Source organism: Neomonachus schauinslandi, chromosome 9 (assembly GCF_002201575.2).
Source record: "Neomonachus schauinslandi chromosome 9, ASM220157v2, whole genome shotgun sequence".
NCBI lineage: Eukaryota > Metazoa > Chordata > Mammalia > Carnivora > Phocidae > Neomonachus > Neomonachus schauinslandi.
Window position 1 is genome coordinate 105,663,579 of NC_058411.1, and position 23,848 is coordinate 105,687,426.

The window sequence follows — 23,848 nt, forward strand, 5'->3', positions numbered from 1 at the left end:
CTCCATTTATAAAGTAAACTGATTGTATTAGATGATTTTTAAGGGTCTTTCCAACACTAACCTCCAGTGATGTTTTTCCCTCACCATCATAGCTAATCAATTAACCCGTCAAGCTAGTCATTAGAAGTCCTGCAAGTCACATCAAAGGCACTTCTTTTTTTTTTTTTAAGATTTTATTTATTTATTTGACAGAGAAAGACACAGCGAGAGAGGGAACACAAACGGGGAGTGGGAGAGGGAAAAGCAGACTCCCTGCCGAGCAGGGAGCCCGATGCGGGACTCGATCCCGGGACTCCAGGATCATGACCTGAGCCGAAGGCAGTCGCTTCACCAACTGAGCCACCCAGGCGCCCTCAAAGGCACTTCTTAACATTTAAAAATCCATCCACTTATCTGCGTCCCCATTCACAGTGCCCCTTATACAGGCCACCATCACTGCTCATCTAAATTGTGAGAGAGTATGGAGTGCAGACAGAGATTAGGTTCTAAAGTTAACAGTGAAATCCAAAATCAAGAATAGGATTAAATGAGGTATGTGGGAAAGCATGAGGCTGGCACAGAGGAGATGCTCAGTACATATTTCCTACACTGCAATCTGAAACCAGCTTCTAGAGGCCCACCTAGACCCTGTTCCTTAAAAGTTGGAGTGGCATTCACAATGAGGCATCAGAGGTGATGTGCCCTGCTGTGAGCCAAGCCCTGCCCCAGCCACAGGATGCTGTGGGAAGACAAAGACTCATCAGCTTCCCCTAAAGGACTGACAGGCTAGAGGGGGAGACAGGAACCCCTATACTCAAAACAAGCATGCCTCAGGCGGTGTCTTCAATGGAAAAACCAGATGGAGAACAGAACAATTATCTGAGCAATTCAGGCAAGCCTGCTGTTGAGGAAAAGGCTTAACGAAATTTGTTCTACTATTTCTTTTGTGAACCAAGGGTTTAGGGCAGTCTAGGGAAGCAAAAGTACTGGGGCTCTAGAAAGAACAGAGTTCTGACCCATGCTCTATAATCTTAAGCAAACCATGAAGTCACTTTTTGATCTCAGTATCCTCATTGGTCAAATGGAGACAGAGTAATACCAACCTTGCCCAAATCTAACCACCCACTGGACTGAGTTGTTGTGAGGTTGAGTACATCGATCATGGATGGGGAAAACAGTTATTAAATGGGGCAATCTAATAGCCACACAGGCAACTGAAAATGTGTCTCCTAAGATCCTACTCCTCAAGGAAATGCTTAGTAATCAGAAATAACATTTGTACTGAACTTTATCATTTGTAAGGCAATTTTAGGTGCATTTATTTTGTTTTCAAAGTAAATGTGTGGTAGGTATTATATATGTGGTAGGTATTATCATTTGCTCCTTTTGCACTCAAGGATACTGAGACTGAGGGCGTTTAAATAACTTGGTCAAATTTACACTATTTGTAGAGTTAGGCTTACTCCTTGGTTCTCACTCTTCCTCTACACTGTGCTGCCTTCCCATTAAAATCCTGATCACCACGAGTGCACTGGTCATGATGAGCACCAGGCGATGAATGGAAGCGTCGAATCACTATATTGTACACCTGAAACTAATGTAACACTGTATGTGAACTATACTGGAATTAAGTTTTAAAAAATCCTCATCCCCAAAACATTAATATTATTAACATAAATATTAATGTTTGTTATATACATTTCCCTTTTATCAAGGACATGAAAACATCAAAAGAGAAGCTCTGAAAAAAAAAAAAAAAAGCCTGACATGCAAGAACAGCAAGTTTACTTTCTCCTACTAAGAAAAAGTAACTGTCCCCATCTGATCTGCATTTTATGCCATACAGCAGGAAATATTTAAGTTGACAAATAGGATATTTACAACTGCAACAGATACTTGGCAGTTAGTTTTTAACAATTGTTGCTAATGTGATTTATTTGCTATTATAAAAGGGCATTACTGTGCAAATATGACTCCTGAAATTAGCTTCAGTTTAGCAAGGGGCCTTGACAGCTTGACCTCTTAATATCCTTATAATGATGCCATTTACATTCAATGCTTACTCAAGTCACTCACTGCTAGATTTGTTTGAGAGGAGTCCACTCTAGGGCAGATGTACTATGTATTTTAACATAGAGAGTTGGTGTGTGGGGCACATGGAGGCCTTCTAAGAGGAAAAAATGTTTAATCAAGTCTTCATGAAAATGTGTTCGTTTCCAACTTCCTACAGTGAAAATGCGTTACTGCTAATTACAGCATACTCCAGAAATACAATACTTCATGTTTTCTCCACAAGACACTTTCATGGCATGGATTATAGTAAACAAGGGCATGTTTTCACCCTCTGCAACTTTAGCTTTTAATGTGACTGGGAAACTAGTACAGTTGAGGAATGGCTGGGCTCAGATCAGTGTCGTCTCTGCCAACAGGGAATGGGAAAAGGATGGACTTGGTGCCAGAGAGAACTGGATTCAAATCCCAGCACTGCCACTTCCTGGCTGTGTGGACCTAGGTATCTCTCTGAACCTGTGTTTTTTTATCTATGACATGGGACTGTTATTTTTTAGGTTATTATAAAGATCTGAGATGTTTGGGAAGCACCTGGCACTTGGGACTTGATACATGGGAGCCAGTCATATTTGTGTTGCTTGTCAAAGCTCAGATTTCACCTTCTCTGTGCTGCAGCCCTAAATTCGCTAGACAAACTCAGTTTGTCCTTTCTGCCTCAGTAGTACTTTGTTCCCTTTATTATATCATGTATTACACTGTGTTGTAAATGACTGAATATGTATGTATCTGCCTTCCCCTCCTTGGCGGTAGGACCTGTGCCCATCTACCTTTGACTCTCCGGTAACTGGCACAATCACCTTGAACTTGCCTTCACTAGCCTTGAGCATTGAACTGAGGATGATTCTGGGGGTGCTTCCGTATTCAGTGTGGCGGTGGGTGGTGACGGCAATTAGGGATGATGGTCTGCCTCAGGAGAAGAAAGAGGTAGCACATGACCCACTTCTACCATCTCCAGTTTATAGTAGATGCTCAGTAAATATCTGTCAAAGGAATTAATGGACTTACTTAGTTATCGAGTGGCTTACAGTAACTTATTGCTCACATATGTTTATTTTTCAAAGCCTTTTAATTTTTATTGCATCATAGTATTCTTCTAATAGCCCTGCTGTTCAGCTATGGTGGGTGTTCCCACAGTTTTCATTTCCCAGTTGAGGATACTGTGGCACCGTGGGGTGGCAAAATGACTTTCCCACACTCGTGACAAATGGGGGGAGCGCGAACACTTACAGGCCAATCATGATTTCCCTAAAGTTTCATAGTGAAATTTCCTGGCACTGCTTTTTCTGAAATCAAAGCAAACTGACCTTTTCTCCTATTCACTCCCTCTTTCTCCCCTCTGTCTGCTCCTCTTTAGTTCCCCATCCTCTGAAGCTTCTGTCCAGTCTCATTTTTCTCAACAGAAAACACTGCACAACTGGGGAACTCATACAGGGTAAGGACTGGCTGGGTCAAGACCAGTGTCATCTTCCTTCTCCTAAAAATGACAAACCATAGGGGGGAGAATCAAAGTCCCCATGAGCCTTTTGGAATGGGCCATCTCCAACAGATTACCTTGGCCGGGTGTTTTAATTTTTGTAACTTCCCATAAGAATGTTCAATCTTCTAATTTGAATCAGATTGGAGGCTCTGTCCTTCAGTTGAAGGAAGCAGAAACAGAAGCAAAAACATCTACTCCACTCAGTCACGTGTGCACTGGTTTGGTTGGGTCTGACATGGTTTGGGCTGGTTAGGGTTGGTTGGAGTTTTCTCTCCAGGTTGTTGATCTCACCCTCACTTCTGTGGTTCCTGTTTTAATCAGGTGTGGGCAACAGGCCTCAGCCTCTCATACAGTGACCAGCTGGCCCTGACTCAGCTCACCTTATACCTGACCAACGGCCATCTGGATTGCAGTCTGAGCACCCTGAAAGTGCCCTTTGTTCCCAAGAAAGAGAAGAAAATGAGCTGCCTTAATGCCCTCGCAGTGCCGGTAAGCAACAGATGCTTCCTGATGCCCCATGGTGTTCAGCAACACTCAACCACCGCTTCCTGAGCTCTGGCTATGTGCCCAGCTCTTTGAGTATAGAGAGAAGAAAGAACCTCAGGCAAGTCACTTAGCCTCTCCAAAACAGGTTTCTGGAGTACAAGTGTATTGGCCAGAGGAAAGGGGAGAGAGCGTTCCAGAAAGGGAAGGCACCATGTTGGAGGGATGAAAGAGCATGGGTTTTTCCAAGGGTGGGTCTCTTGGGACATTTCCTTCCATTTCTTCTCATCTCCAAGCCCTGGACAAGTTCTTCAACTACCAGCAACTTCTGACAAAACCCGTATTTTTCTAGCTCCAATCTTGTTTTTGAGCTCCAGACTCCCAGATTCACCATTCTACAGAACTTCTCTAGAGTCCTCAGGGTCAAGCTGTCTCAAACTGCATTCATCATCTCTCCTCCCCCTGTACTTCCTCATGGTAGGTCCTGCCAGAGGCTGATGGGACACCTCCGCCCCCACATCCAGTCAACACCAGCTCATGTTGATGCTAGCTTCGACTCTGACCCCTCCTCTCCCTCCACAGAGACACTGCCTTAGTTTTGCTCTTCACTAAGATTCCTTGCCTGCTGTCCCTCCCCTCAGCCTAACCATACATACAGCCAAGATGGTCAAGGTGAAAAGCAAATCTGAGCATGTTGCTCCCCTACTTACGATTTTGAAATGATTCCTGTCATCTTCAGGAAAATCCCAACTTCCCAGCTGCGTGAAGGAGGGCCTTCATGATCGGCCTCTTTCTGCGGCCCCAACTTCCCATCTCATCACTAGCCCTGTTGCTAGGGTGGCTGGAGCCAGCAGTCTTGGAGCTGGTTGAGGTTTACCAACCTTAGAACCCAGGGCAACAAAATACAAATCTCCATGGAGACAGTGGGCTAGGTTGGTTTTGGGAAGGGAGAACAAGGGTCTAGTGGAACAGATGGCCCTTCATATACACGGAATATGGAAGCAGAAAGGGACTCAGGCTACAGATGCTCTGACTGCTGCCAGAGGGTTTCTTCCGCCTCTCCTATAGTGGGCTTCATACCCTTTTGGCAAATGAACATCTACTTGAGATGCTAATATATCAAACAGATAAAAGAGGAATTTCAGCGGTTAATAGGACCCACACTAGCACCCTAGAGATACTTTTTCAGAGCAGTATCTCCTGCCTCTCTGCTGAGCCTCTTTGGAATCCCCTTGATCTCTTTGCTTATTGAGAAGCAGAGTTGGTCTCTCCCTCTCCCTTTGCCCTTCCTCCTGTGTGCATGCTCTCTCTCTCAAATAAATAAATACATCATAAATCTTTTTTTTAAAAGGGGGGGGAGGGCGCCTGGGTGGCTCAGTCGGTTAAGCATCCGACTCTTGATTTCCACTCGTGTCACGGTTGTGAGATTGAGCCCCACATCGGGCCCTGTGCTGGGCCTGGAGCCTACTGAAGATTCTCTCTCTCCCTCTCCCTCTGCCCCTCCCCCTGCCCGCATGCTCTCTCTCTCTCTCTCAAATAAATAAATAAATCTTTTTTAAAAAAGAGAGAGAAGCAGAGTTGGACGGGGGAGAACAGGTCCCTTTTAATTAGGTCCCAGGACCTCGCTGAGAATCAACCAGGTCCAACTCCACCTGTGGCCCCCATCCTCACTAAAGGGACCTACAGGACCCTAAGTTCAATGCTGGATGGAGGGACAGCAGTAAAACTTGAGCCTTGTGGCCTAGCAAACCTAACTCCATACCATTTCTAAAAGGAAGCTGGAAGCTGAGTTAGTATTCAATTCAAGACTTTCCAAGACAATTTGCTACATTTAAGTATGTTGCTTCAGAAGGCTATAAGCAGAAGTTGTACTCTGAATTAGAAGCACTCTCCCATTTTCCCCATCTTGCCTATAGGTTTCAATCCTAGCTACAGGCAACATACGGGAATTCTTCTGTGATCAAGAGTCTTAAACACTTCTAGGAATTGCCTACACTCAAGAGGGAAGCATTATGATCTTCAATAATTCAAATGTCTCTACAGTCACTACTAAAGGAAAGCTATGCAGGTTTTCTGATGTACGGATAAATTGAAAGTGCTTGTGGCTTTAGAAAGATAAATGATTTTCTCACCCTGGTGCCACTGTGCATGTGTGCATGCGCGGGCTCCCAGGCTCCCATGCATGCGTACACACGGGATAGGCCATTTTTAAAAGAAGCATCCATACTTGCACACACGATGCAATTTACAACCAATCCAAAGCTTCCTGAACAGGTGTGAATAGGCTGTGATGCCATCAGGTTTATAATCAGTCAGCTGACAGCCCCCTTTGAAGACTGAAGAAAAAGGAAAGGCACTGACATACCCACAATGATAAAGAGGGCGCATTCAGGACTAATGCCTACAAAATGCTTCTGCTTTGAGCCTATTCCTTTAAATAATCTTCTGTGCAGGGGGGAAGCAAAGACTCTTCTGGGCTCTACAAAGAGCTCTTGTCCCAAGTCAGAAACAGGTGGCAAAGAACTGTCATCTAGAGCCAGTCGGGCCAAGTGCATGGGCTTCTGCCCCAGTGTCCTCCACAATTAACCACTTGAAGTCAGAAACCAAGTCAGATGAGTCCCAGACATGCATGTTTTAGAAAAGAAAATGAGTTACCTAACAACATTTTAAACTTTTAATTAACATTCTGTCAGAATGAGGATAAAGCACTATCCTTTTCGATTGTTTTTACTCCTCCTCTCTCTCTGTGGACCCTCCGCACTACAGGTGGGCGAGCGGCCAAAAGGGACCATATCTGCAAACATCTTAAAACAACCCACATCATTTATAAGCATTTTAACAGCACACGATCTGTAATGAATGATTAAGTAAAACCTTTTGTGTTAAATTATGATGTTAATAATGATTCTGTCTCCTGTAATTTATTATGAATTCTCAAATGCTTCGGGTTTGATTTTGATAGAATGCCACAACAACAGAGTTTATGTGATGACTTTATTTTTAGAACTCCTTCTTTGAAGGCACACATTTCCCCACTGCTGCTACTGTAATTATGTACAAAACCAATCACTCATTAGAGTTAGGATACATTATCTTCTAGACAGATGAGGCTAAATAAGCAACACATTAATAATTCAGAGAGCAGTTCATTATGCATGTGGATGCCTGCTTCGTAACTGAAATAAGAACCTCATCAGCCTCTGCCAACCTTTAAACAATAGTTCTGTGTTATTGCGACCACATTCAAGTTTACGCTTATTAAACTGCTACTTGGATTATTTTATCAAACATTCATTTATTTGTGGTCCCTCACTGCCGAGAACAGATTTTGGAAGCTCCTTTTTAAGTTAATGATTTGAGCAATGGGTGTTATTAATTCTCAGAATATTATAAACATGATTAATTTTCAGGCAGAGATTTATTACATAAGGATTTCAACTATGTCAACTGAAATGCATCACTGTCAAAACAAGCATCATGGAGAAAATAGAATATGCTCCACACTTCAAGTGCTGGTGCTCCGAACTAAATCAATTTAAATTGTGGCTGAAGCAAAATTATATTCTCCAGTGAAAAGGAGTATTTCGAGCTTCCTTTATTTGGCTTGAAGCATTCTTGTTAGATTGTGAGTTCTTCTACCAATAATATTTTCTCTTCTATTTTTTTCCCCGTTTTACCAGAAAAGGCTAGCCTCTGAAATGTCCACACATTCCAAATGTAGCCAATGGGAATTTGGAGTGAAGAGCACTGGTCTGAAAGTTACAGATCATAAATTCTGATCGCTCTCTGCCTCAGTATCCTCGTTTGTAAAATAAAGGAGGGCTAAGTGACTGCCAAGGTCTCTTGAGGGATTCGATTTCATGGGGCCTGTTAAATAGGTCTCTCTCTGTATCAAGCCTAGCCCAGGCAGCCTCAAGTACAGTGGGGTGCTGAGGGGGGCATCTCACTGTCTCCTGTAAGGGGACACAGCAAGGGCCCATCCCCCCATACTGCAGTCTTTCATTAAAAGGTTTTTTCCTGCAAAATCTTTTAGAAATAAGTAATATTGTTGTGAGAAGTCTCATCCTAAGTCCTCATCAGCCATCACCTTAGCTATCAGTTAATACTTTCGACAAGCACCAACTAGAAGTAAATTCAGCAGACTTACTCAACACCTAAACTGTGTCAGGTACTCTCCTAAGCACGAAGGATGTAAGGATAAGCAGCAAAGAGCTCCAAGTTTATCAGAAGACACAGATAGGCCAACAAATAACTATAATACATATAATAACATGATAATAACATCCAAAATGTGTTAAGCCTTTACTCTACACCAGGTACTGTAACAAAGTGCTTTACATGAATCTTTATACAACCCAATATACTAGGCAGGTGTTGTTATTATACTCACCTTTTTTTTAAGAGAGAGCATGTGCTGTGTTGAGGGAGGGAGTGGGGTGCGGGCAGAGGGAGGGAGAGAGAATCTTTTTTTTTTTAAAGATTTTATTTATTTATTTGACAGAGAGAGACAGCCAGAGAGAGAACACAGCAGGGTAAGTGGGAGAGAGAGAAGCAGGCTTCCCGCTGAGCAGGGAGCCCGATGCGGGGCTCGATCCCAGGACCCTGGGATCATGACCTGAGCCGAAGGCAGACGCTTAAAGACTGAGCCACCCAGGCGCCCGGGAGAGAGAATCTTAAGCAGGCTCCACACCCAGCATGAAGCCCAACTCGGGGCTTAATCCCACAACCCTGAGATCAAGACCTGAGCCAAAATCAAGAGTCAGATGCTTAACTGACTGAGCCATCCAGGCTGTGCCGCCCAGGCTATTATGCTCATTTTTAGATAAGAAGACTGAGGTTAAGAAATGTCAAGCACCTTGTGGAAGGTCCCTCAGCAAGCAAAAGTGGAAGCCAGAATTTAAGCCCAGGCCTGCCAGACTTTAAAGCCTGTGTGTCTGACCACTGTTCGGAGCAACCTGCCTGGCACTGGCTGAGAGTCAGTGATTTGGCCCCAGAGTACAGCTTAAGCTCATCCCTAAAGAAGTCTCTGGTTGAGGCCATAGAGAAAGCTCTTCTTCCAAAGGAAGCTTCGTCTCCCTCTGAGATGAGGTTGTTTCCAGGCATACTGCCATTATCCACTGGCTTCTAATCTGCTCTGAGCTAGGCCAAGATGCAGCACTGAATGGGACAGATGGTCACGGAGGAGTCTTCTCCTGCTGTAAAATCCATTTAGGTTGTGATTTCCTTGGCAAACCTAAATGGATTTTATACCATCAGAAGAGAGTTGATTATACAAATCAACCTTTTAAAAACATGTTTTCTATTTGCGTAATGTTTTATCCTTTAAATTGGCATGAGCTTATTTGATCCCCATGATGACCTTAAGGAATAGATAAGGCAGGAATTATCATAACCATTTTACAGATTAGGAAACTGAGGCTATGCAAAGTTAAGTGAGCTGCCCACGTCATAAAGTTAAATAAGTAGCAAAACTCAAGCATTCTGATTCAAGGCCCCTTCTGATGAAAAAGTTGGTTGGTTGGTTGGTTTTTATTTTAAATAACTTCTTTGTGAAATTATTTTAACAAATGATAATAAGCACTAACATTTTTTTACTGTTCCCTCTGTGCCAGGCACTGTTCTAAGGTCTTTAGATACTCATCTAATCCTCACGACAACACTGTCATACCTGTGCTATCAGACTGAATAAAAGACAACCCTAGACTATCAACAGTTTTTCCCTGTAGAAACTGTGGAGTTACTTAAGTCTAAGAAGAGTAGGTGTATCACGTATGTTCATCTTCATTGGCATTATTATAACACATTTACTAAGCAGTTAACATAAGCCAGGAATTTCACCAAGCATCAGGGATACAAAGACATTTGACAAAGTCCCTGTCCTCGAGGAGTTAAAAAGAAATACAAAGTAGATAGCACATACACAAGGAAAACCACAAGGCCTCATTTCAGCACCATTGAGTGATAGCCCCTCAACCTGCTCCTGGAGTTCGTAGGAGAAAGGACTGTGGACTGGGACTGGCAGAGACAGGGGACACTTACTAGAAAGAGGGAATTTGGCCTGGCCTCATAGACTAGGGCAGTCACTAAGTGATGAGGGAAAGGAGACCTCCCCAGCAGAAGAGACAAAGGCTGAAGAGAGCCCATGGTCTGTGAGGAGCTAGCAATGAACCAGGTGGGCTGGGGCAGAGAATTTGGGAAGGACGAAGTGGGAGAAATGGTTGGAGCAATCCCCTGAACCGGTGCGGGAGAGTCTGCACACAAAGCCAGGTGTCTGGATTTCATCTTGAAGGCAGGGAGGAGACACTGAAGAGTTCTGAGCACTGACCAACCTGGGTCTGAGAAACAATCTTGTGGTAATGCTTAGAATCCCAGGTACCAGCGGGGGGAAGGAACAGCCTAGGAAATTACATTTAGTGGAGGTCCAAAATGCTCCGAGCCCTGTAGACGCTTTCAAAGAAAGAGCAACAATATTTATAGCTACCATTTATCAGGTGCCAGGTGCTGTGCTACGTGCTTATTTAATCACCAAAAGTCAGAGCAGTTAAATGACACATTCAAGGTCATTCAGGTTTTGAACTTCAATCTTTCTGACTCCATATAACTTTTCCACCACAGAATTCTGCTTGCATTCCCGCCTCCCAAGTAGGAAGGAGAAGCGGCTGTCCATGCCATAAAGCTCTGGAGTAGGATGGCAATGGTAATGGAAAAGACATAGCTTGGAGACATACAGCAAATATCCTGGCTTTTCCTTCAGACTCTTTATGAATTTTAATCCCAGGTCTGGGAGAAGGGGGAACTGCAGTTTGTCTCTGTAGAGAAGAAACCTCAGGATGGCCTGTCCTTATTTGTTGTCCAGCAATACTAGACAGTGAGCTTTGGAGCCAAGATACACAGCGATGAGCTGGCTCCTGCTGCCAGAGGCCTGCCTACCTCTCTCCCTCGCTGACTGGGGCCTAGTCTTGGGCTTGCTAGTTTATATCCTATGGCAGCATAAGACAAGTTTAAAAGACAAAAATAACCTTGGAACTATCTTGTGAATTCATGGTAATCACCACGCAATTACATGCTCAGTAACCACAATGGAATTCCAGAGTATTTACAGTTCTCTTCCATATGCAAAAGCTCAGGCTTCTGGGCCTTCACTGTGAAGGCAGGAACATGGCGCAGCCTGCCATGAGAGGGTGCGCAGGCCTGGTGGTCACACTCCTCCAGACCGACTGAACAGCTGAGCCAGCACTTCTCTTAGCCAGTTCTTATTACCCCACTAATAACTCCACCATGTCCACCAGAGCTACACTGTCCTCCAAAAGATAGCCTACTGGGGGCCAGGCTTGGAACGACCGCCCTGAGCTATCATTGTCCGGGGATTTCCTGTCATTCTCTAGGGTCTGCTTCTGCCCCGAAGCACTCACTGACTGGACATCCCCTGAGTTACACTGGAAGAATCTCTTCAGTCAGAGGGAAGTGCTATAGACGTACCTTACTACATGCATGCATCCATCCATTCTTCCGTTCAGGAAGCACTGAATGCCTGCTCTGTGGGGCATCACATCCAGCCTGGGGATTCGGAAGCCAAACAGTGCCTGCCTTCTTCAGAGAACTCCCGTCATGTCAGGGAAGCAGCCAGGGGAACAATCCATGATAGGTCAGAGTGATCACAAGGTAAAATTGTGAGGCATGTGAGGGTCCAGTAGATTTTTTTTGGCACAAATAAAATGCCCAGTGGCTACAAATGGGACAATACTAATGGAGATGTACAACTCAAGATGCATTAGCCTGTGGGAGCCTAATATTTTTATAGATGTGGACCCTGCCTATATGTGGGAAGAACAGTCTTAATAGTACTGAAAACATTACCATCAGATACAGTATTTTCTGCAAGTGTTGAAGGAAAAGACAATGTATGTGGGGAAATATGTCACAGAAGGTGAATGTGAAATCTGATAAAGAGAGAGAGAGAAAGAGTGTGTATATGCTTACATGTTATATGGACAGGGAAAACATGTTCATCTTCTGTTGGGCACTCAGTCAGCCCTAGTTCCTTGCATTATCTCAGAGATAGATAGGGCAAGCCTTGACGTTTCACAACAGACAATGTCAGGCCATTATGATCCTTGCAGCCAGTTGTGGACCAACAGCACCTCCTTTTCCTTCTCCTGTTCCAAGTCACTGCACAAGGGCAAGCACCTGGTTGCCCCCGCACCCAAGGACCTCCAAAGTTCAAAATCTGTGCCAGGTACCTTCACTTTCTATGCCCTAAGGTTGGCCACGGCCCTACATGCTGTTCTCCAAAATTCCAGTTCTCCAAGGATCAACGTAGCTGATTTTCAAAGACAAACATCACATCTCACAAAGGACATGCTACAAAATTGCCAGGATCCAATACTTTCTTTTGTATGTACTCAATTTTAAATGTTTTTAGGAAATACTATAATTGAAATGCTTCAGGCCTAACATGACCAGTCTCTTCGGGATAGCTCCCACTGATAGGCAAGCAAGATAAAGAATGGCACTTTCTCAAACAAAGAAAGCAACTGGCATCAAAATTCTAACATTGGTTCTCTCAAGAAGGCAGACTCCCCTAGTGACTTGTTTCCAAAGAGTATAGTACAGAAACAGGTAAAAGTAACTTTATAGTGAGAAACCTGGCAAAGACGACCTTGGTGAGATCAAAATTGGCATCGTCGATGGTAAGTAATGTTGATACATATACCCTTGATATGAAGTGATCCTATGGCGGTCCTCTTCTCAAAAACATGTTACACCAGTCTAGTCAGGAGAAAACCATCAGACAATACCAAAAGAGGACCTTCTATAAAATACCTGATCCGTACTCCTCAAAACTGTCAAGATCATCAAAAACAAGGAAAGTCTGAGAAGTCACAGCCCAAAAGAACCGAAGGAGACATGACAACTAAATACAATGTGGTATCCTGGATGGGATCATGGGACAGAAAAAGGGATTTAGGAAAAACTAATGAAATCCAAATAAAGAACAGACTTCAGTTAACAGTAATGAGGCAATTTGTTTCCTCCTGGGACAAACGTACCACAATGTTAACAAGAGGGGGACAGGAACCCTCTGTATTATCTTCACAGCTTTCCTGTTAACCTACAACTTTTCTAAAGTTAAGAGCTTACTTACATATCTTATAAAGAGTCGTATATGCAGTTGTGGTCTTTTCTAGGCATCGGCAAGCATTCGCTATGCAGTGATGACTACCCAGCTGAAGCACAACAATCTCTCGCTGGTTTTCCACTATGTTTTCCTGCAAATGTGTAAGGCCCATGGCATTGGCTATGACATTGAGGTATGCAGCTGATGGTTGGCCAAGGTGGGGTGATCTAGGCAGCTAGTAATTCAGTGTCCCTTCAGACAGATATTTTTGAAACATTAGTTTAACCTGTATTTAGAGGAAGGCTGAGTGCTGCCTGAGGCAGCTCCACAGGGGGGTGGCTCTTGGTCCTGGGAAGTTCAGCTCGGTCCCACCTTGGTAAAGCAAAAGCCCTGTAGCTCACCTGACTTAGGAGACGTTTGCGGGACCATCTCTTGATCCTGAAGCATGTCGTGAGTTGCCTGACCCCATTCAGAGCTGCTTATAAATGAATATCCTCTGTCTCAGTCTGCTTGAGCTGCCATAACAAAACACCACAGACTGGGTGGCTTAAACAACAGAAATTTATTTCTCACCTTTCTGGAGGTTGGGAGGTTCAAGGAGAAGGTACCCAGCCAATTTGGTTCCTGGTGAGAGCACTCTTTCTGGCTTGCAGATGCCCACTTTCTTGCTGTGCCCCAACATGGCAGAGGGAGAGAGAGAGAGAGATCTCTGGTATCTCTGTAACCTCTCTTATAAGGACACCAGATCTATTGGAACAGGGCCCCATCCTTATGCCCTCACTTAACCTTAATCACCTCCTTAAAGGCCCTATTTCCAATACAGTCACATGGGGGTTAGGGCTTCAACATATGAATCTGAGGGGACACGCAATTCAGTCCATGGCATCCTTCAACCTCCATATAGTAGTTTCTTCCCAGGAGGAGTTCTGATTAAAAACAAAAACAAAAACAAAAACAAAAAAAACAGTTGTTCACATGTTTGATCTATTGTCAATGATACTGATGGTTCCTTTCCAGCTGCTTCATCCTTAATGTAGCTGGATGAGGACAAACGGGATGTAATATCTCCTACCTAAACGAGAACCTCCATTTTGTGCCTAGAGATTCCTGTTACTCTGAGGAAGTTTTGTGATTTTGCAGTTTGATTCAGATTTTCAAATCTCTGACACTGAAGGCTAAGAGACCCATGCACTCTTAGTTGTGGAAGACCAATTCCACATGACAGCTCACATATTAAAATATAGTCACCTCTCATATTAAAAGTCATTTGTAGATAATGACAGAATTGAGCAACAACCAAGTGATCAAATGTTTTAATTTGCAGACATTCAGTTCTACATTTATTAATTTTCATTCCTCGTACTTGAGAACAAATACAATTTTTTAGGGATCAGTTCTTTTATAGGCTCTTGAAAAGCATGTAGACCTTAGGCACGAGGCCAACAGTGAATAGAATGGCCCAGCTACCACTGGGCAATCCCACCACACTGCAGGGCACCGCCAGAATGCATAAGGCTCTTGGGTTAGATTGATTCATGCTGTTTGCAAACAAATATAAAGGAGCTCATATTCCCTTACAAATTATGTTAAAATTGGTAAAATATAAGAAAGAATGAAAAAGCCAGATTGAACTGATTTACCTGAAATTAATTGTTACATCTGCTCTACAGAATCCTTTTGGAATTAAATAGTTTTTAGCCCCAAACTGATTAGACCGAAACACTTCCATATGCCAGAAGGTGGCTAAATCTAATGTTAGCTTTCTCGGAATCTATTTTATTTCATTTTCTTCTAAAATATCAAAGCAGAACAAGCACTGTGAATAGGCATATTTGGCAGGGAAAGTCTCCTGCCCAGAAGAAAATATCCTCCATAATTTTTCTATTTCCTGAAATTATTATTAGAGATTTATTTCTTTGGCTAAAGGCTTTCTACTTGATTGAAGTTTCTAGTATTTCTGGGAAAAATAAAGCACCAGATTTTATATGTTACTTACACCGTTGTGGCTCTCAGTCGACCAGATTCATTTCTGAGAACAAATTTTAGTACAAAAAACAGACTGCTATGACCCCAGGGGAACAGCGGATGGTGCAGAGGGAGGGGCTCCACTGAAGGTGAGGAGAATGCCAGAAAGGAGCAGAGAGGCGCCCACAACATGACTGGCTCTGTCTCTAGGTCGCTTGTGCTACACACCCCACAAAGGGTGAGAGCGGAAATGGGGAAGAAAGAGAAATATGGACCGGGGGCAATGGAGGGACAGACAATATGAAGAAGAAAACAGAGAGGATAAAATCCAAATGCAGAAAGAATCTACCAAAAGGGGGGAGGTGCGGACAAAAGGAAAGAAAAAGAAAAAAGTACAAGAAAAGAGTCAGAAATGAAAAACATGACGTCCTGGGCGCCTGGGTGGCTCAGTTGGTTAAGCAACTGCCTTCGGCTCAGGTCATGATCCTGGAGTCCCTGGATCGAGTCCCGCATCGGGCTCCCTGCTCGGCGGGAAGTCTGCTTCTCCCTCTGACCCTCCCGACCCTCCCCCCTCTCATGTGCTCTCTCTCTCAGTCTCTCTCTCTCAAATAAATAAATAAATAAATAAAACCTTTAAAAAAAAAAAAGAAAAACATGACGTCCTAAAACTCTAAGGTGAGGTAAAAGAGTCATTGGAAATTCTCCAACAATATCCTTGCTCCAGTTTTCCTGATACGGGTTCTCGTCTTTTCCGATCCCAAGATCCATTCCTGGTCTGAACTGTCCTCTTGTTCTCTTAACTGCCTTTTCCTGAAGAGGCAGGTGATAAATCGGCATCTGCAGAGCACCCACTATGTGCTGGCCACCAAGCGAAGCACTAACTTCATTACCACCTCAACTTTCCCATCTCTTCTGTAAGAAGCTATTATTTCTGCCAGATGACACTGGGGAATTTAAGCTCAAAGAGTGTCAGCACTTTCCCAAGATCACACAGCCAGGCACTTTGTGGAACTAACATTTGAATCCATAAAGTCAAACATGATTCTTTCTCTTACACCAAGGGTGTCCTCTATGTATATTTTCCCCCCTAAGAACTATTTGTATTTCTAAAATATTATTACCAATCCAGTCCAGGAATACTGGGAATAATTTCAAATAAATATTCCATCTAGGCACCCCTTATGTATTCTTCAGCTAAAGGAGCACAAACTTCTCTGTAGCCCCCAACTCTCTCTACCTTACAAAAGAGGGGGGAAAAGCTGTGCTTAATACTTAACTTCTCTAAACCATTATTGCCTCCATGAGTTATGCTAAGTCTAAAAAGACGAGTGTAGCCTCTGCTACCAGCTGCCATTCTTGGTCAAATTTAATGTGGGTGCTCTTTCCAGAAAAAGAAGCAACGTTAATACTACATCATTGTCAATATTACCAAAAGAATCCTCCAAAGTCCTTGTTCTCTTTCTTCCCATTATGATCACAGAATTTCCACTGTTTCTCGTCCAAACTCTGAAGGGGAAAAAAGGGAAAGAACAACATCTCACGAGTGTACTTTCCTTGCTGAATATTGGAAGGAAGCATTCCGGAGTTTGTAAGCAATTTGGTGGGTCTCGTTCTTGGTATTTCTGTAATGCGACAGAATACCCCCACTGGTTTCCTAATGAAATGAAGTTGTAATGAAAAGCCATATGGAGAAAAGTGTCATGTTTACTGCTGGCAACAGTGTGGGGCAGGGCTGGTCTCACACACACATAGGCAGTGTGCCATGGTCCTAAATAGCTCCACAACCACCAGTGATCATTTCCTCAGGCCAGGGTACTGCCACAGTGGTGATCATTAGGACTTTTCACAAATGTTCTGATTCTCCTCCTTCTAGGCACATACCAGGCTTATACTTCCTCAGCGCTCTCCCTGAAGTCAACTATGGCCATGTAACTTACTTGGGCCTGTGAACTATGAGCAGAAGTGATACATGTCCTTTCTATGCAGAAGCCTTCAAGAACCACTTCATGAGTCGCCATGTCCTTTTTCCTGCTTTAGAAATCATGGAAGCACACTGAGACAGAGCTCCCTTTGCCTGGGTCCCTGGGTGTACCAACAGTGACCAGAGACCCATGCCAGCTCATGTAGGAAATGGGGTACAAGCAAGAACCACACATTTGTTGTTATAAACAACTAAGAATTGAGTCGGTTTTTTTAAATTATTGCAGCATCACGTAGCCTAGCTGATTGATTCAGAAATCAGTATCAAGAAAAGGATGCTCCCCAAACAGAAAACTAGTATCATTTCAATGTGTAATCAGTATAAAAGTTATTAATGACATATTTTACATTTTTTTATACCCAGCCTTTGGACTACTCATATTTCAAGTTCTCAGTAGTCCCATGTGGCTAGTGGCTACCATATTGGGCAGCACGGAAACAGATGCAGGATACCTTACAGATCATCTAGTCAGTGGTTCTCAACTCTGGCTGCCCATTAGACTGACCCGAGTGAGGAGCTTTAAGAAGTACAGATGGCCAAGCAGGCCTGGGATTAGGATGAGGCAAGTGAGACCCGTACTCAGAGCACAGAATTTAAGGGAGCACAAAAAATACTCGGTAATAAAGATAAAAATATTGTAATGCATTGTCTGAAAAATCAAAATTAATGCCAAAAAAATCCATGGCCAATAAAATATCATAATTTTAAATTAAAACATACTAATTTTTCCTTTGCCTGAGGCTCAAATATGGCTCAGCGTGACACTGTACTTCAAAAGCCCACTCCAGTATTTCTGGAGGTAGGGCTGAGGCATTATATTTTTTAAAGCACTCAGATGCTTCTAATGTTCAGCCAGCTGTTCTAATCCAATGCCTGTCCTAATGCTCATGTTTCCTGACAAAATGAGGAGTCAATAAGCAGTCTTAATTCTGGCATGTAATTTCTTTTATCAAATCTCAAAAATAGTTCTTTTTTGGACTTCCCATGATGAGGAGTTCACTACTTCACAGGGCAGCCATTTCCACTACTGGACAACTCCAGTGTTAACTTTTTGTTTATTTGGAAAAAACTATTTAAAGAATAGTTTTCAAAAAAAGATAAAATCATGCCTCTCATACAGATGCAAAAAATAAAAACATGGTATTTTACTAAACAGAGAAATTAGACAGATGTTATAACCAGTATAAAAAAGAATCCAAAAAACCCAGACACCTTTATAGGTCAGGAATACTGAAATGGATATGCAAATGGAGAGAAAACTGTTTTTTTCACAAGGGGAGCAGGTGAGGAAAATCAACTGAACCTTTCCCAGACTGGAGAGAATTTGTCTCTCAGTCACTTAGGACTTACAGAGTTGTAAATATCTCCCACAGAATCAAGGCAATAGGGTGTGCCATAGACCACATACAGTTTTCCATTGACATACAAATTATTTTCCACACAACAAATTGCTTCCCTCTGTATTTTTACCCATTGCTCTCAGAATAGTGGTTTTCAGATTTTGATTTGCAGAGAATCACCCCGGAAGTGAGCTAAAAGGCAGATTCTCTCCCAAAGATCTTGAGTTTGGATGATGCCTATGAAAATGCCTTTTTAACAAGCACACTTGATGATTCTGATGCAGGTGTTCTGAGGATCGTATTTCAAAAAAACACTGGCCTAGACAAGAGATAACAAGTTTTGGTGCAGATATGGAGAAAAGGGGACCCTTGGGAATGTTGGTGGGAATACAAATTGGCTCAGCCCCCGTGGAAAACAGTGTAGGGATCCCTCAAAAAATTGAAAATACAACCACCATATGATCCAGCAATTCCACATCTGGGCATATATCTGAAGGAAACCAAATCAGTATCTCAAAGAGATATCTGTACCCCCATGTTCATTGCAGCATTATTCACAATAGCCAAGCCATGGAAACAGCTTTAGTGTCCACTGATGGATGAATGGATAAGGAAAATGTGATAGATATATATATGATGGAATATCATTCAGTCATGAGAATGAAGGAAATCCTGCCATTTGCAACAACATGGGTGGACCTTGAGGGCATTATGCTAAGTGAGATAAGCCAAACAAAGACAGTGTATGATATCACTTATATTTGGAACTAAAAAAGCTGAGCTCAGAAACTGAGTTGAATGGCGGTTATCAGGCTGGGAAGTAGAGAAATTGCAGAGATACTGTTAAAGGGTACAAACTTGCAACTAGTTGATAAATAAGTTCTGGGGATCTAATGCACAGCATAGTCATATAGTCAACAATACTGTATTAAATACTTCAAAACTGCAAAGCGACTAGATCTTACATGTCCTCACCACAAAAAAGAAATGATAATTATAAAACGTGATAGAAGTGTTAGCTAAGGCTACAGTGGTAATTATATCACAATATATAAATGTATCATATCGAGGTCTTTGTATACCTTAAACTTACACAATGTTATATATAAATTATATTTCAATTAACAACAGCAACAACACCATCCCAGATCATATCTACTCCATATTCTGGAGACAGCTTTTTCCAAACGTGCTTTTCATAATATTTGAAGGTAGCTCTGGATTTTAATTCCAATCAGTCTCAGTGGTCTTAGTGCAGTATGTTTTCTTTGCTTCTAAGATAATATGCTATTTCTTTTCTCCCCATTCAAATTTTCTAGGACAGACAAGGAACTATTTTTATATTATATGAACACCTGAAGAGAGACAAGTTGGGAATGTTGTGAGTATGAAGTGCATCTATGAGATGCGATAAGCTACAAAAATAGACTATAACAACCAATAAGAATGATGCTTCTCATGCATTTTAATCAGCATCCTGATTTATTGGAAGTCTATCTTGTTTTATTTAGATCTTTAAGTATTTCATAAAATGACTTTAGATGTGTCAGTGGGAGTTCATAAATATAACTGATTAATTATCCAAAATTGATGGGAAAGAGGCTAGTTCCAACAACATACTACACCCAAACACATACACATACAAGGCACAATAAATCTGACTGAGGAGGAACCAGCTCCAACATCCATATTGTAGAAGGGCAGTTGTCATTCTGGCATGCTTAGAAAAGTGCTCTGGTGACTTGGCAAGATGCTCCCCCAAAAGGCAGGGTCTATAGCTCCTCCTCAGCTCCAATTTCAGCCCTGATGCATGTATGCTAAGAAGAGTCCTGCTAGCAGCACTCAGGAGGCTGCTCTGTTTCCGATTTCCTGCAAATTTCTCCCCAGCATAATCTGGAGAGCTAGCAAATTTGTCTTCTGATCTAGGATTCATACTTTAGAAACATAATCTTATTTCGTATCTTGGAATATGGCCGTTAGACATCTTTAAATTATCTTAACTTACTGGGAAACCGTTTCTGCCCTGTATTTCTCTTCCTTCTGACTTCCACACTAGTGTAGACACTGCGGCCTCACATTGAAAGGATTATACACACTAAGATCTGGTCTCATGAAACACCAAATAAGAGCCAATTCCTCTACTAAGCATCAATGTTCTGAGCAGCCTCAGTTCCCCCTAGGTGCTCAGTCCCCTAGAAACTGGTCCCAAGAGCTGCACACTGAAATGGGCAAAGATATGCACAGGACAGGTCTCAACTCCCCTTTCCAAAGTGCCGTCCTTTGTTTTACCACAGCATTGTCTGTTACAACAGGCCATCCTCAGTGCAGTCATATTCAGCCTCATCCATCCCTTTGAACTCATGCAAATGTTTTGGTTTCTTCCCCCTTTGTAGCCCTAATGTGGCTAACACTTTAATCTAGTGTTTACAGTCTTAAATGCTTCTCTTCACTTGGGTGGAGAGCTGGTTGGCTGAGTCATCCCCTCCAGTACCCACCTTTCCCCAAGACCCCATAAACATGTAAAATTTCCTGGGTTATGTCAGAAGAGTCCCTTCACTGCTTATTTTAGGCTCTGTTCCCCACTCTTTTTTTATACTGCCAGGAGAGCAACAGGAATGAGACAGAGCACCCCAACAAGTACACATTCATCTTCTCTGCCTGGATATTCACATCCAGGAGGAGAATAGAGCCGGGGACACCTCTGTGCGTGTGCCGGGAATGAGCTACCCTTTGCTTCCCAGTGATGTTCTATCCCTCAACCCCCTCCCTGCCCTACCCTCACTATCAGAAAATTCAAAAGCATTTTATCAGTGTGCCAGGAACAGTTCTAAGTGTTAGGCATATAGCACTGAACCAAAAGACAAGTCCCTGCTCTCATGAAGCTGATGTGGTGGTGGGCGGACAGTCAGTAAATAAGTAAATGAGTTAATATGCCCAGGGCTGTGGCAGGACATAGGCCACCAGGCAGTTACCGAGACTGCGAGAACCAAGCAGTCAGTGGATTTAAAGTTGGCAAGCTGGGGGATAAGAACTTCGTATTTTCCAGAATTAAGAGTCTAACCAAGCAGGTAAAGTTCCAGGTCCAAGTACATGTCTAAGCCCAGGAATTCAGACAGATGGGTTAGTTAAGTACAAGAACTAGAAATGAGAACACAGAAACATGAACCCTACCTTACCAGTACTGGCTGGCATGAAAGGTAAACTGCAAAGAACAAGCTGGGCCAGGACTGGAAAGACACAACCCCTCATGTGCTTGGAATCAGGCTGAGAGGGACAGGACCCTTCAGGTGGAGGGACAAGAGCAGCCAGGGAACCACATACCCAGGGAGTTCAGGTGCCAGGAGATCATCCCAAGGAGCAACCAGCTCACAGCATCAGGAAAGGTCAATTACAAAGAGTGAAAGGATATCCAGAGAGTTAGTTGTGGGGAGCACAACTACAGGAGCTCAAAGAAGAGGCTGCTTTTACAGACCCAGGCCAGCAAGGGGATGGCACAAAGAAAGCCTGTTGGCATGAAGCAGAACCCAGCAGAGGCTGACTTTCAGGAGAAGAATTTGTGTCCTAGAACTGACAGGTGAGACAGGGATAATTAATGTTAACAGGGCAGAGGCCGATTTCCCACAGTAGGGGCCACAGGAAGACTTATCCAAGTGGGTACTTGGGCACAGAGGAGACAGGCAAGAAGACAACATCAGGGAATTTAGGAGACTTCTGAGACTTATGTGAAAAAGTAACTCCCCAATCATCAAACTGATGGAGCAGCAAAGTTGGTTTGATGCTGAAGCCTACAGAATGAATAATTAGACTGGTGACAAAGAGGAGCTCACCCAACCATCCTTAATCCTGCTCCCGAGATTTGAAGCAGGAATGCCTTGACCCACAGGCTAGCTTTGCTGGTGGCAATACTCCTAATGGTGTACCTTCTAGATGGTACTGCTACTCACGTATCCTACAGAAAGGGCACTGTTGATTGACATGGGTCTCTTGAAGACTCTAGAGCCTTGTCTACTATTTCCTATATCATCCTTCTCATCCCTTCCTGCAGCCACAGAACCAGAGAATGTTGAAGCAAGGAAGGACCCTGAGGATTAACAGACTCTCATGGTGTAGAAAGGAAACTGGGTCTTCAAGCAGGGATGTGGTTTACCAGTATCACACAGTAGCTTGTGTCTCTGGACCCTGAATCTGGTGTGCTTTTCCAATACCATATGGCTACCTTATGCAGGGAACCCTATTATGGAAGAGATTCTCATCCTTCTGTGAACTGCATCACTACCTGTGCAAGTTTGTACCAACTTTATTAATTTACTTCTTCTGAGTATTAGGTAGGATTCGGGATTATCCCCAAAATTCTTACTTGCATGCAGCTGTACTTTCTTGACTGTGCGATAAACGGGTGGAATTACAGTTAGTACATCAGGAATTGCACTAACACGTGGACATGGCGGTTGAGAACAGATCATTTAATAGACAATGACCAGACAGAGTCTTTGTTTTCTAGAATTCATATTGAAAGAGAAAAGATGAGCTAATATAAACTTTTCTTCTTTGTATTGTTTGTGTTGGTTTTCTCTGGAGCTTTAAGGAGAGGCTTTTCATGAGCTGGCTGGGCTTTGTTTGGCTTTGTTACAATCAGTTCACATCAGGCGAAGATGTTAGTCAGCTACCTCTTCAGGAAAGGGGAGGGCTCCAAGAGGGCTGACCTTACAGACCAGAATTCTGTGGTTTGGCTTTGCCAGGATAACTTCATACTGACTCCATTTATACTGGCATATTTCTGGGACTAGCAGAATTCAGGAAAAAATTTCAAGGAAGGAAAAATGAAGGAAATTCTAGAAATGAATTAATAGGGTAGAGGACTTAGAGTCCATCCAGCCTCTTGGTTCACAACCTGGGGACCATGGACCCCAGGAAGCTGAGGAGAGATGACAAGGGGGGGCATGAATCCATGTGTGGACCCAGGATCATACACACACACACAAACACACTAATTTTTTTAAGTATGGGCCTCAATCATATACATATATATATATATATATATACACACATATATGGTGGTGGATTCATTTATACACACACACACACACACACATATATATATATATATGAATCAACTGAGGATTTCAGTGAAACTATACATTCCTGGATCCCAAACCCAAAGAATCTGATTTTGTTGATCTGAGGTAGACCCTAGGAATCTGCTGTTTTAAGAAGCACCAGGGTCTAGGGCACCTGGGTGGCTCAGTTGGTTAAGCTACTATCTCCAGCTCAGGTCTGATCCTGGGGTCCTGGAATTAAGCCCCACATTGGGCTCCTTGCTCAGGTGAGAGCCTGCTTCTCCTTCTCCCTCTGCCACTCCCCCTGCTTGTACTCTCTGGCTCTCTCTGTTAAATAAATAAATAAATAAATAAATAAATAAATAAATAAATAAATAA

General features: G+C 42.9%; 1 protein-coding gene across 7 annotated transcripts in view; it reads left to right on the forward strand.

Annotated features, from left to right (window-relative positions):
* Positions 1 to 23,848, forward strand: part of IQCH (IQ motif containing H) — a 205,248-nt gene that overhangs the window by 174,602 nt on the left and 6,798 nt on the right. For 2 of the 7 annotated variants that reach the window (XM_021693961.2, XM_021693962.2), the window contains 3 exons: positions 3,848 to 4,015; positions 13,198 to 13,320; positions 19,733 to 19,794. In XM_021693961.2, the coding sequence (XP_021549636.2) occupies positions 3,848 to 4,015; positions 13,198 to 13,320; positions 19,733 to 19,794 (353 nt within the window). The remainder of the gene's footprint in view (positions 1 to 3,847; positions 4,016 to 13,197; positions 13,321 to 19,732; positions 19,795 to 23,848) is intronic. The other 5 variants (XM_021693963.2, XM_021693964.2, XM_021693966.2 and 2 more) reach the window with 4 other exon arrangements.